This window comes from Solanum pennellii, chromosome 6 (genome assembly GCF_001406875.1).
Source record: "Solanum pennellii chromosome 6, SPENNV200".
Classification (NCBI taxonomy): domain Eukaryota; kingdom Viridiplantae; phylum Streptophyta; class Magnoliopsida; order Solanales; family Solanaceae; genus Solanum; species Solanum pennellii.
In genome coordinates, this window is record NC_028642.1 from 30,761,910 (window position 1) to 30,776,720 (window position 14,811).

Genomic DNA, 14,811 nt, shown 5'->3' on the forward strand with positions numbered 1-14,811 from the left:
CTCGACACCTCTGATTAAGGCTGAAACACTTACCAGTGCAGTAGTGCACCACTCTACATACAATCCAAAATAGTAATGTGGAGTATGTGTAGCTAAATGCACCAAGACAAATCAATATTTAGGCTAACTGCTAATGGCATACGCTTCACATCAGTCTAGCACAATAAAGAATGCTTTAAAAAATGTATTTAGCCAAAATTGCATTTGAATTGAACTTGAGTAGAACAAATTGAGATTACAAGTTACAACAGTAGTAAAGGGAGAACCGAGCATTCATGAACTCTACTGAAGAAATAATTCTAATGGGATGAATCAAAGAGTATATATTCTGTCTATATACAATTTTGAGCCAGAAGTATAACAAAATCTACAGATTTTTTTTTCATGATTCAGTTTGGTGAGTTTCTTTCTTTTGATGTAACTTAGGGTGGACCCTTGGATACAGCAGATCGCTTAATTGTCTTTCCGCACTGTACTCCGAGGTTGCCTGTAAATAGAACATTCTATTACTATTTCCACACAGACTTTAAGCAAAAGCATGGCACTAAAGAATCAATATGTGCTATGTTTTCATGGTGTGAAACTTTTTACTTGCTCAGATGAAAACAAAAGAGTTATTATCTTAGAACTTGGAAGTAGCAGAAAGTTATACTCAAAAACCAGAAAAGCTATAGGGTTAAAATAGCATGTATGAGAAATATGTAGAAACATGCTGCACTTCTATCCATTTGATTCAGAAAATAAAATTTCAGATACCCTGTAAGTGGTTTTACATGAACACAGAGTCTGCATGTCAGATCAGTGTCAAAGACATAGGTACATTGACAGCAATTCATTTGAATGCAGCAAATATGAAGGGACACTGGAAAATGAAGTTCGAATCTTAAAAACAAAACATAAGTACGATAAGTATCATACCCGCTTTTTAAAGGAAAAACGCAGTGTCTGAATTTGTGCTCCAGAGCAAACTCTTACGTCAAAACCAAGGCTGTCTACACCTATCAGAACCACTTCCTGTCATACAAGACAAAACGAAAATAAACAAATTATTCGGTGGGACATCACACAAAACAGTGATGTGGTTCAACTCTTACAGTTCCATGTTCATGCATCAAACAGACTACAAGAAGGGTACATTCTCGTATTGAAATAGTAACAATAAACAAATAAGCAACAAAACACCAGAAACAAGAAGTTAAATGATGTCTGCACACACGTGTAAGAGAGAATTTTATTCACAATAATAGCATCAAGTAGCTGCTGGGAGCATGCAAAAGCAGCAAATTAGTTTCCATTTCATCAATGTATGGAACTAACAAAATCCATCGGTTGTCTACTACAAAAAAAAAAGATGGCTCCAATATTTGGGAAGTACCTACTTATGCAGTTAATTCATCATTAGCAGGAAAAGATTTGGGGAAAGGGGAGAAAGAGTTGCAGCTTTTGCTTTCTATATTTTATTTGGCTGTTAACTGATGAAAAATGTGAACTATTTGATGGATTGCAAAGCATCAAATCTTTGAAAAGAAGGAAAGACAACAAAAGCTAATCATCTAGAACATAATCTAGGGGAACTGAGATTGGTCATACCTCCACTTGAATTCCCTTGCATCTCCAACAGAGAGATCTGAGAGCCTGCGTGGTTTTTTCTCCTACAGCTTTAAGCCGTGATATAATATTGGCAGCCGAATGCGCTATTGCATCAGGCCTAGCTTGACTAAAATCTTCTAACTCAACTAAGATCTGCGCACACCATTAGAAAACATAAAATTGAATGACATGAATACTGAGGGTAGATTCACAGGAATTTCCCAATAGAAAAATTTGTTAAGCTTTTCTAAACCATCAAAAACATTCTAGTGTGAAGAATGAAGATGCAGGCAGGACATACAGCACACATGTAAAATACAAAAATAATGTGGATGATAATGACTAATGAGTCACTGTATTCACGTATATTAACTGATTCAGCACTGACAAAGAAAGCATCCTATGGAACTTGTCCACATGATCAGCTTGGTATCCAATCTCAGAGTGTATCTCCATGTCATCAAAATTCTATCATGACAGAACACTTCCTGTTCTGCTTCTGGTGTTAGTTTTAACTAACTTTCGTCTTTGCATGTAACAACTGCAGAAAAGTGAAAAGAAAACCTTTTTCTCAACTTGTTAGGAATAATAGTATGCTCTTTTCCCGTGATATTTTTCTTTTTCAACTTAATAAATAAGGTGTCACACACTTATATATGCTTCCCGTCCCACCCACTGTAACCCCTCTGAGATTATAAAGTCCAAAATTCTCTGTACTTAAGTTTTGCTATGACACAAATGATTCAAATAAATTGCACCCAATGGATGCAGATCCATGCAAGGCAAGTATTGTAATGCTGATCAACAAATTAAAGGTTGAACCTCATAAATGATAAACCTACACAACTTACTTGCTGTCCATGTGAAGAAATTAACTGAATTTTAATCATCTCTAGCTTGTAAAATGAAGTTCCATTTCCAAGGGTTTCATCCTTCTCCAATTCCTCTGGACAACTTGGGTTATCTTGCGAAGATTCAGTTTCATGTTTGTGGCCATTGACTTGAACACTACCATTTTGCTTATGTTCTGCCACTTGTTCCATTTGTTTTATACCAGCATCATTTGATTCATGTTCAGCTATCTGCTTTGGAATGGTGATGTGATCTTCAAGGAAAGCTGGCCTTAGAAGTCCATGAATAATAAGACCTGCTGGAGGCTGATCCATAAAATCTATAGGATCATCTGTCACAACCTGAGCAGCAAATATAGACCACAAAATAAATGTTCGATTACTATTCTCCATGGCAGATACAAAAAGTTATATGCCACCCATCTGGGAAACTAAATATAACATGATCTACTGATTTTACTGAATGAGAACTCAAATTGATAGTTCTCACTAATCTAACTACATTGCATAAATCTATCACAAGGACAATTACCTCACTAATTTGTTGGGCAAAGTGTATCGGATGAGAAGATCGCATCGTCTCTAATGTAGCCCAATCCTCCAAGTCAGGATCCCCACTCTGATCTTCTTCATCCTCAAGAACAGAAACCCAATCCTGGGAACAAGTATATTTACCAACAATGACGGACAGGATAGCAGCTATATTTAAGAAGTAAACCATTTAAAACCAGTAGTACCGCTTCATCATCATCGTCGTCGTCATCATCATCATCATCATCATCGTCATCGTCAATGTCGTCTTCATCATCAATATCAATATTCTCATCATCAAATTCATCTATATGGTAACCAAGTTCGGATTGACCTGATGACTCCATCTCACTCTGCATTTCGGATGTATCTAGGCCAATGATTACTTCCTGCATTTTATTGGAAATCAAGTAAGCCTTCGGAGAAAAGCAAATACTTTTCTTATAGTATATCTATGGAAGTTTCCATCTGAGAATCCCTTTCATTTAACTTTTCATTAGAGTGTCTCCATACAATTATGGAAAGTAGAATTATGCGGTTTGATGGTAGGTTTTACCATCTGGGTGTAACACAGCTTCCTCACAATTTTCTTAAGCGTTTCTATTATTTCTCTCAGAAAGAAAGAGCTTTTAAAAGGTAAATTGGATTCACAATAAAGTGATAAAAGCAAAGTTCCACATTAGAGACCAATGCAACAGAAGAATCTTTCCATAGGAAGATGGTCATAAAATTCATAATCAACATACGACCATAATAAAAATAATTTTCTCTCTTCGATGGATAAACTTAAGAAGCATTAGATTTGGGCTATTATGCCTATTATAGACCATAAGTTGATATGGCATGGTTCATGTTTCCTGTATATATCAAAATGGGGAAAACGACTGTGACATAATAAGGAAACTCAACAAAAGTTTAATCAGAATCCTCAAACAGGAAAATGCCTACATGGTCCAGAAACAGTTATCCACTTATCCCCAGATGAAGCAGAATCATTTGGAAGGACCCAGTGGTGGCAGTATACCATGTCAAAATTAATTGCTAGAAAATATCGAAAAGCAAACTAATACATCGTTTAGAAATATAGAAAAACACCTAATGATGAAAATTAACTGAATTTCTTAGATTAAATGTTCCATACCACAACGTTTTCTTCAGTTGTTGGATTTTTCAGAACGTCTTCGTCATTCTTCACTTGAAAGTAGACATCTGATAGAAAGGGAAATCACAAAAACCTTCAAGGATTGAATATGCCACAAATCCAGTAAGAACTAAGAAGTAAATTATTAGCCTGAGTAAAATATGATAATAAAAAGAATTGTTCATCTTACTTCCAAGTTCATCAGTTGTGTAAGGCAAATCTGGCCAGAAAATATTTGCACGCATTACATCGCTGATTGCACTTGAAAACATGAGTGTTGCTTTGCTATTTACCTAGGTATCAAATGATAACAACAATATATCAGCTACCATAAACAAACAACCATAATGATCAGCAGCCTAGATTATATTTGCTCATGAGCTACAAAAAATATTGGTGACTGAGATCCTGTGGACACTGTCCTGTCATTATAGTTCGTAAGATTCCATTTCAGACGATAAATAGATGCCTGAGAGCTTCATTGACTAAAAGCATAAGACAGGAAAGCATATTGCATAGTCAGCAGTAAATTCTGTTCTTTTTAAGTTTATAAGGGGAGGTAATAATGTGTTTGTTGCGAAAAATCTCAGGTTGACTAGCAGGAGAAGAATTAACATAAGGATTTAACGAGGTCCGGCTAAACCTACATCCTTGGGGCAGAAGCTATATACTTTTCTATTATGAATGAGAAAAATAGTACAAATATCTCTAATTACAATCCCTTTTATAAATCCAAGTGTTCTACAAACCTACAAGGACATCTAACAAAATATGGATTCACATAATTCAAAGCTCAAACAACATTGAAATTGACAAACAACAATTAAAAGCCAAGATGCACCCATCAGCTCACAGCTAATGCATTTGATGAATAAGTTTGTTTTGCAAAAACATCATTTTTAACCTCAATAATTGTCCTTGTACATTCAGCTGGCTTGAGTTGAGCTTCCTCATTCTCCATTAGTTCCGGCTCCCCAATGTCCTCAGATGGATGATAGCTCGACTGCGTCGCATTCTGTTTAACTGGCTCAGAACCCGAACTGAAATGATCCTTCGCAGTTGCTTTAATTCCAATTTTTCCCTTGCACGTTTTTCTTCCAGCATAATTATCCGTCAATCTTCCAAATTTATCTCTGCAACACAACTCTCAAATCAATAAAAATAATATAAAAATTGGGGGCATTGTATGTAACTACGCAGCAAGCAAGAAGTAGTACCGAGGAGGGATGAAGAAGCTGGGAGAATGTGATAACCGGCGGGAAGTGGTATCGAAGTTGACGGCGGAGAATCGGAGGGCGGCAGCGGTGTGTTTTACCGTTAACATTTTCCGAATTGAAACGAAATCAAAGGTAGAGAAGTGCTGGAGTTAAGTATAAACTCAGCTATCTATGTGATGATTCGGCCGTGTGGTTCTCTCTCTTTTATCTACTATCCACCTTTTTCTTTCTTCTTTTATTTATGATGCCTTGTGCGATAAAGATTCCCTGCTTACTTATGTACCTTCCTACAAGTCGTTATCCACTAGATATTTTACATGAATAATTATTCATATTATCATTTAAAAAAAAATTTAGTTGTCTGTACACTTAGAAGATGTTCATTCTAGAAACATGGATGTTAATATTAAAGATGTATGTATTTATCATGTATAGTTATAACATTACAAAATTCGGTATTGTAGATTTAAATATTTTAAAATAGGTCTTGTTTATTTTAAACACGTTAAGTTAAAGGCTCCACTACTTGGGATGTTAAGTGATAATTTAATTGTCAAAATGGTCAGTCATTATTTCTTTGTCTTAATTTATTGCTTCAGAATTTTGATCATGAATTTAGATTTGTCGTTGAAATATAGTTATTTATTTTTTTAATTTCATAGTTGTGCCCTATATAAGGAAAATTGTATATAGTAGCAAATTAATAACCTAAAATAAATGGAGTAGATAGGGTTTGATTTAATTGTGCTCCGTAGCAAACGCTTGCCAAAAATTGCCAGGCGCCTCTCTCCTAAATATCTCGCGCGCCACTCTTCTCCAATCTCTAGCTCGCTTCCTCACTTTTTAAACAAACACTAGTGTATATAAATAATTTCTAGTTGTATAAAGCAGAGAAAATTATATAAATACATATATTTTTGTTCCCCTCTTCCAGATCTCGCTCGCCACCCTCGCCTTTCTCACTTATACAAACAGAAGCGGAATGTATAAATTACGTTTCTGTTTGTATAAAGCGTGAGAAAATTGTATATACACATGCAAGTACATATATTTTTGTCCTATACATTATAATTATACAATAAAAATACTCCCCTGCCCAGTTTCTTTTGCCTTTCTCTCTTTCTCATTTTATACAATTTTCAAATTGTATCTAATTTCTCTCTTTCTCGTTTTATACAATTCGATTCAATTGTATATTCCTTGTCAAGTCTCTTTTGTCTTTCTCTCTTTCTCATTTTATACAAATTCAAATTGTATATAATTGTTCCATATACTTATAATAATACAATTCATTTTATACACTTCCTTTTTATACAGTTCTCTGCCCAAGTGTTTTTCTCTTTCTTGTTTTATACACTTCGTTTTATATAATTTGCTTCAACTGTATATGTATAGCGAATTATACAGTTTCTATGTTTGCTATGGAGCACAATTATACAAACCTTGCTATAGCATACAAATATAAATTTTTTATTTGCTATATGTGAAAATTGTCCTATTATATACTACTAACATAGTTATCTGGCAAAAGTCGACTCAAAAATCAAATGCCAATTGCGTCCCTAAATTAAGACATGATGAGGATTTCGTTTTATTTTAGTACGCCCAATATATTTGTGGAAGTTGGGCAAAGCCCATTTCTTCTGATCCAATACTAGAGGTCCAATATCTTAATTAATCTTTCAACCGGTTAAATCATTTTCTTTCGCCATTCTTGCGAGCTTCGAGCAAACATCTGTGGAAGTCGAATCGAATAGGAAGTGGCAGAGAAGAAAAATGTTCCTACGGAGGATAGCAAGGCCATTGATGATGATGGCGAAAGTGAAGGAAACAACAGGTATAGTAGGTTTGGAGGTAGTCCCAAATGCAAGGGAAGTTCTGATAAATCTATACAGGAAAACCCTAGAAGAGATCAAGGCGGTACCTGAGGACGAAGGATACCGTAAGGCAGTGGAAAGCTTCACCCGCCACCGCCTCAATGTCTGTGTGGAGGAACATGAATCTGAAATGATTGAGAAACGGCTCGGTTGTGGTCAGGTTGAAGAGCTCATTGAAGAAGCCCAAGATGAACTCAAGCTCATTGGTCACATGAACGGTTCGTGTAATACTATGTTAAATTCTTCCTTTTGACTTCGTTTTTATTTTCTAAATTGTATCTGCTTTGTGAATTAGTGATCGGATGCAAGGAAAATTGAAAGTTTAAAATCTGTCGGAAGGGAAATAATTTGGTTTTATTGAATGGTGGGGATACCAATGATATTATATGAGTGTGAATGCTGCCCTCTAATACCTAAGAAGATGAGTGTGATTGAAATGCTGATTAATTTGGACAAAGCTCGGGCATCATTATTCAAAATAAGTAAAATGTACCTATCGAGCCTTCAACTAGTGAAGTAGTGAGTAAATTGCCGTGCTAAATGGAGCATTGTGCCGCTTGCTTAAAAAATTACATTCCCAACCAGACTGATCCTTTCTTTTTCAGCAATGTATGAATGCATTTCCAAACTGACAATTTCTTGTAAATGTTCACCCTACTTAAGAACTCATTAAGGATCAGTAGTGGGAGGGAACAAAGAGTCAATCCCTTCTCCCAATAAAATAACTTTCTCCTTGCATTTGTTCTCTCTTCTATGAGTATTTGGAAGTTCAAAGATTTGTCTCATCTTTTATGAGCAATTCCTTGGAATTAGTTTTTCACAAAATGATGAGTGTTAGAATATGGTGTGATTCATTAGGTTACTATTAATATGCATTAGGCAAACCGCAAATGCAACATATCACACAATCACCTTGAATAAGACAGATTCCTTACGAATTGTGTCCCGACATAAGTATGATTTTGTTATAGTAAGGCAACCTTACAAAAATATGCAAGTGCTAAGAGATTGTTCTACAATTTATGCACACTGCCTTGTATCCAATATCATCAACCTCTTCCTTCTTGTGGAAAGTCCCCAGCCATAGACATCTACCTTGCTCACACTTCCTGGCAGGCCTTCATTGGATCAATGTTTCCTTGTTTGTCATATTTTCCCTTTCTTTGTTCCTTGAGAAAGTTATTGAAACAAAAACCACTATGTTTACACTCCGGAATCTGGAAACCAACCTGATAGATTAGCAGCTTCTTCTGGATAAATATTGTTGGAATTCAAATGAGTCTCACATTGTAACTGGATCTGGAAGGCAGAAATCTAGCCACTTCATCTTCTATAGAGTTAAATTTTCTTGATATAAGAAATCCTTTGTCCTTCCGTGCAAAGATAGAACTACTTATGTTCTAAACAGATTAAGTGCTCTCTTTCCTTCAAATTCTGTCTAAAATTTGTGTTTGTTTCTTTTTGACATGTTGAAAAGAATGACAAGAATGGGGTGTGAGGATGTGGTGGTCAACTATTGATGAGAGTTTTACTTTTTATCAGTGTTTTGGGAAGCGAGAAGCGGAAAAAAGCGACGAGGGCTTGCTTCACAGAAGCGAGAAGCGTGAAGCGAAGCGCGCGCTTTTTTTAAAAAAAGCGACATTTAGTATAAAAATAAAAAATATTAAATAACTAAATAGAGGTAATATAGTCTTAGATTAAAAGAAAATAGATAGTCAATAATACTCATAAGTCATAACATATAAAGCAAGACAATCAAAAACATAATTAAATCACAAAGACTCAAACTCCTATTCTTCAACAAGAACCTCAAACTCTTCAAGTGTCATAACCAAGGGTTCTACTTGGTCATCTTCTTCTTCATCAGAAGGCTCATCAACAAGGTTTCGACTTGAACAAGAACCTCCAACTCTTCTTTCCTTGCCCCTTAAAGTACTCCCCCTAAACCTATAAATATCCTCCTCAACACCACTTGCCACAAAAACATCACCATAAGTGAGACTTTCTCCTTATACTGAGAAAAAAGAGATGAACAAATTACCTGCAGGCCTCAGTCGAGATCTTGAGGAGAGAAAGAAGGGAGGCAGCCTGCTCAGTCGAGATCTTCACGAGAAAAAGAAGGGCGGCAGCCAGCAGCCTCAGTCGAGAGCTTCAGGAGAGAGAAGGGAAAGAAAGTCGCGAGGAGAGAAGGGAAAAAGAGTCGCGAGGAGAGAAGGGAAAGAAGAGTTGTGAGGAGAGAGAAGTTATATTTCAGATTTTTTTAAAAAAAACCTAATTTTTTTTAAAAAACCCTAATTGTCGCTTTTTTTATAAAAAGCGCGCTTTTTTGCGCTTTTTCCTCAACGTCGCTTCTCGCTTCTTCCTCTGAAGCGAGTGCTTTTTTCAAATCGCCTCGCCTCAAGTTAAAAAAGCGCACAAGGGTCGCCTCGCTTTGAAGCGCGCTTTAAGCTTTGCAGAATAAGATGGATACAGTCTCTTTTAAAATATGCCAAAAGTCTAGCAAATCCATCATAGCATCAAAATCATGTACATTTCTCATGTACCATCAAAATTTTAAAAACTGCAAGTTCTGTATCTGAAACAGAAAGCTGTTGTTGCACTTCCTTCAAGCGTCTTCATTTTTCTCCTGCCATACTGTCCAACAATTACACATGGGAACTGTCTTATACAAGGCTTTTATCTGTTATGTGATCCTTTGTCCCTCTCAACTGAGTAGAAACTTCTTCAGGGTGTTCCGCATTCCCCTGTTGTATTCCAAAAAGTTTTAGTTACACTGTACCCGTCAAATTTGAGTTCAATGCAAAAACAATTATTTTGGTTCTGTTAGACATTTTCAAACATATAAAACCTATTGCCAGTTCGAATATACATCTACCAGATAAGGTGAATCCTCTCTTCTGCAGACTGGCTTGAGTTGAGCAATTTTGTGTCACGACCCAAAATCGAGCCGCGACAGGCACCCACACTTACCCTCCTATGTGAGCGAACCAACCAATCTAAACCTTAACATTTCAATTTAATATCAACAGAAAATAATGCGGAAGACTTAAACTCATTAATAAACACCAATTCAATAACTTCTAAGATTCAACATCTATTATTCCCCAAAATCTGGAAGTCATCACCACAAGAACATTTATGATCAAATTACTAAACTAAGAGTATTCTAAGAAGCTAAAATAAACAAAAGCTAGTCCATGCCGGAACTTCAAGGCATCAAGANGACGGTTCATCCTGCTGCTCCGTCACAGAGTTCAGAGACTCAAATCCACGAAAGGGTCTGTGACGGTCCGTCGTGACCACGACGGTTCGTCCTGCAGGTCCGTCGCCAAGTTCAGAGAGTCGATTTCAGTACCCAAATTTCAGAAGTCTAAGTCTTTTGGAACGAGACACCCTCGACGGCCCGTCGTGCCCATGACGGTCCGTCGTGGGTTCCGTCGACTCACACAGTTTTTCCAGAAATAAAATCTGCTGCTCAAAACGACTAAACAGGTCGTTACATTTTGTTCATGGTTGTCCAACCCAGTGTTTTGGGAAGCGAGAAGCGGAAAAAAGCGACGAGGGCTTGCTTCAAAGAAGCGAGAAGGGTGAAGCGAAGCGCACACTTTTTTTTTAAAAAAAAGCGACATTTAGTATAAAAATAAAAAAATATTAAATAACTAAATAGAGGTAATATAGTCTTATATTGAAAGAAATTACATAGGCAAAAATACTCACAAGTCATAACATATAAAGCAAAAAATCAAATAAATCACAAAGATTCAAACTCTTATTCTTCAACAAGGCTGCTAACTGATCACAAAATAAAAAAAAAGAAGCAAAAGAAATGAAAAAAAAACAGAGGAGGCAGCAGTCAGTAATTAGAAACAGAGCAGGCAGCAGAGATGAAGAAAAGAAGAGAAGAACAAGAAAAAACTAGAGTAGTCGAAACTCGGAGAGATGAAGAGATGAAGCACAGGCGAAGATTGTATATTTCAGGAGAAAAGAAACTCATAGAGATGAACTAATAAACATTAGCTAAAAAAGAGATGAACAAAAAGTTACCTGCAGTCGCGGTCGAGGTTGAAGAGAGAGGCAGCCTCAGTCGAGATCGTCAGGAGAGAAAGAAGGGAAAGAAGTATTGTGAAAGAAGAATCGCGAGGAGAGAAAGAAGGGAAAGAGTCGTGAAAGAAGAGTCGTGAGGAGAGAGAAGGTTATATTTTAGATTATTTTTCTTAAAAAAAAACCTAATTTTTTTTAAAAAAACCCTAATTGTCGCTTTTATTATAAAAGCGCGCTTTATTGCGCTTTTGCCTTAGGGTCGCTTCTCGCTTCTTCATCTGAAGCGAGAGCTTTTTCAGATCGCCTTGCCTCAAGATAAAAAAGCGCACAAGGGTCACCTCGCTTTGAAGCGCGCTTTAAGCGCGCTTTTCTGCGCTTTTCACAACACTGGTCCAACCGAAGCAAGCCTCCTTAAGGGGTGCTTTTGTCTTCTAGATTTTTTACACATCGTATCTAAGTCTCAAGTGAATTATCTTAGCCCACCTGTGTACTCAAATTTTATATCAACCTTCCCAGTTTCCATCTTTTTAACTTGAAAGTTTCTTCTGAGTTTTATGCTTTATGCATTCCATTTCTGCATTCTGCAAATGTGGCTCCATTATTTAGAACAAGACTACATATCAGGGAGCAACTTCGTCCATGTTGACTGTTCCATCCATGTCCTGCCATACTCCTGCCTTTCTGCTATTTCCTACTTTCAGTTTTACCTAGTTATGGTTCGTCCAGATAATTAAAAGACAATAACTGATTTGTTTTCATGGTGCCATTCCATAGGATGTTGTTATTGGTCAAGTTTTGGGGGTGGACATCGGCCGCTTTGGTTTGTTTCGATAACATTTGGCTTGTTTTTTTCATGTTCGGTTCGGTTTAATTGTTTTTAGGCCTATCGAGTCAAGCAACATCTTGACCATAAATGGGTCTTAGAATTTGAAAATTGGAAAATGAAGCAACTATTAGGAGCAGCGGCAACTGGTAAGGTAGCGTCTTTGGTCATTGGTAGCAGAGGCACGAAGCACTGAGCGTGTTTTTCTTGAATACCTAAATGCCCACACCACGAATCTTTTTTCATTTTCTTTAAGGACGAATAGAGGCTTTCAAAAGAATCTGAGAAATGCTAAAGAAGAAACTGAGTACTTTCTCTAAGGGTAAATAATGAAAGAACCTGAAATACTCTCAATATGGCAGATGGTGAACTCTTGTCCTATGGAATCTTTCTTTTACTTCACCTTCTTCAATGCTGCATCTCTGATTTTGTTCATGATTAGCACTATGGAGTGAACCCTACGAATATTATGGATTTGGTTTTCGGTGTGAGCATTTGGTTTTGGCCTGAAAGTTGGAAGCACCAAAGGATGGTTTTGAATATAAACTGAAAACTGATTGGATGAAAACAAAATTAGAAAAAACATATACCATGAACTGGCCGAATGCACCTAAAACCTGGAATTTTCAGTTGGTTTTTCGGCTTTATGCCTGCCTAAATAGCACAATTGGCTCTACACGCCTCCTTTATTCAGAGTATATTTTCCACTGTTCTTCCTCACTTTGAAACCTCCTTAGCTATTTGAAAAGTAAAATTTTCTTTTGTGCCCCCAATGTTTTCATCGTAGTTTCCCGTTCCCTTTAGGTTTAATTACTGATGACCATTTCATCAGATGCATCTTGTGACTTTGAAATTGAATTAAACAATTTGCTTTCATTTTGTCTAGTTGCTTCTCCACGCTATATGGCTGGTATAATAGTGGCATTTAAGTGTACAAATAATCCATCCAACACACAATTTATTCTTCCTACAGATAAGTAGTGTTTTTAGGGAAGATAGTTTTGGTCCAAACTTGCAGTAAAACTATGTCGTGCTTACACTGCTTTCCAGAAAGGTATCATTAACACAGCACCATTATTTACTATTCAGGTATCATTAACACAGCACTATTCTTTACAGATCTTGTAGCCAAATTAATATGCAGGCTAGACTGCTTCAAATATGAACTGCGCAACTCTTTAGATACTTTTTTTTTTATATTCATCTGTTCTCTTAGAGTGAGACCATCACCTGTATACAATGTGTGAAAAAACTCTATTATATTTACGTACACTACCAATTTTGAAGCTTTTCCCAATTCCACATACATTTCATTCTGCTTAGAACTTTCATCACCAATGAGTATCAAAAGTGTGATAGAGAATCACTTCGTTTCAGTCGTCTCTGTAAAGAGAAGAAACATGATTGGGATCTGTTTAGAGGTTGGAAGACTGATGGTAGATATACAAGTTTTTATCAATATCTTCCCATAGCCTATTCGTTGCATAGTCTTAATTAGGAAATACCGATTTACATAGTCATAGGCTTTCTACAAGTCCAAATTGCACACAACTCCCCTCCTTTTTTATCATTTTTCAGTTTAATGTCTCATGTGTGACAAGTAAAGCATAAAGTATTTGTCTTCCTAGGCTGAGTGCATTTTGAGTACCTATGATTATTTTCTCTATCACCATTTTCCTTTCATCGAAAATCTTTGCCATGACCCATTATTTTATATGATCTGCCAAATAGACTTATTGGTCTGAACTCTCCTAGTTCTGTTGCTCCATGAAAATTAAGACAATGAAGGAAGCATTTGGGCGTTTAATATTAGATTCTGACTGGGTAATTGGGAGTGACTTGATATAAGATTCTGACAGCAAAATTTGACCAACTTTATCAATTCCTCGAGTTGAAGTTCTTTAGTCAATTGGAGTTGCTAAAGATATTTGTTATTACACTTCCCTTTAAAGCTTTGAATCACTAACATTGTAATGCAGAGGGGTATGGAAGTTCAATTTTAAAAAGTTATTTTGTTATGCAGAGTGGAAACCTTGGGGTATTCCTGATGATTATGAATGTGAAGTCATTGAAAATGATGCTCCAGTACCAAAACATGTTCCTCTGCACCGTCCTGGTCCTCTCCCTGAGGAATTCTATAATACAATGGAGGCGGTTACTTCTGGCAAATTGGATGCTGGTTCAAAGAAGGATGAACCTGCAATTTCATCGGGCGACACACAGTCAAAGTAGGGTCTGGCTTCCAGAAGCTCATTTTGGTTATTGATCAGTACATGCAAAGTTTTAAAACGAACATGTGCTACTCTATCATCCTTGTTTTCTTTGTGCATCTTCTATACCTGTTTTCTGGAGCTGGTGGACACAAATGCTTGAATCATTATTGGTTAATAAAACAAAAGTTCCTTTTTTTGGGTGGAAGCTAGCAGACGGTTGCTTATTTCTTTGTTTGTAAAAGCATCAACATGGTGTATTTAAAGGAAGTTATTTTTCATGAATAATAGTATATCTTCTAAACAAATGTTTTCTGGTGTGGTGTTTAGTTGATGAGAGAAAATACTTTATGAAAAAATGTATTTTATTGATAATGATGATATAAACTAGAACTTCTAGGAGAATGGATGAATGACCAACCTCATTTTAGGTAGTTTCTGAAAGCCACTTCCCGTTTTCTTTTTACGTGCTTCCCACTTCCTTTTAAGCCTATGTAGCTTCTTTTTTCCACTGCATGATGAAGCTGATA

The 14,811-nt window shown here is 36.4% G+C and overlaps 2 protein-coding genes across 2 annotated transcripts; one reads left to right on the forward strand and one right to left on the reverse strand.

Annotated features, from left to right (window-relative positions):
* Positions 1–183: 183 nt before the first annotated feature.
* Positions 184–5,586, reverse strand: LOC107023607 (uncharacterized protein At3g49140-like). The gene is made up of 10 exons (XM_015224350.2): positions 5,331–5,586; positions 5,018–5,246; positions 4,304–4,406; positions 4,114–4,181; positions 3,179–3,361; positions 2,974–3,096; positions 2,442–2,783; positions 1,591–1,743; positions 919–1,014; positions 184–487 (listed from the first exon to the last, which is right to left on the reverse strand). The coding sequence occupies exons 1-10, from the start codon at positions 5,435–5,437 to the stop codon at positions 383–385; spliced, it is 1,509 nt and encodes a 502-aa protein (XP_015079836.1). The 5' UTR covers positions 5,438–5,586; the 3' UTR covers positions 184–382.
* Positions 5,587–6,978: 1,392 nt separating this feature from the next.
* LOC107023931 (probable NADH dehydrogenase [ubiquinone] 1 alpha subcomplex subunit 5, mitochondrial) lies at positions 6,979–14,686 on the forward strand. The gene is made up of 2 exons (XM_015224779.2): positions 6,979–7,425; positions 14,095–14,686. Exons 1-2 carry the CDS (start codon positions 7,107–7,109, stop codon positions 14,301–14,303), a joined length of 528 nt encoding a protein of 175 aa, XP_015080265.1. The 5' UTR covers positions 6,979–7,106; the 3' UTR covers positions 14,304–14,686.
* The last annotated feature ends 125 nt before the right edge of the window (positions 14,687–14,811 follow it).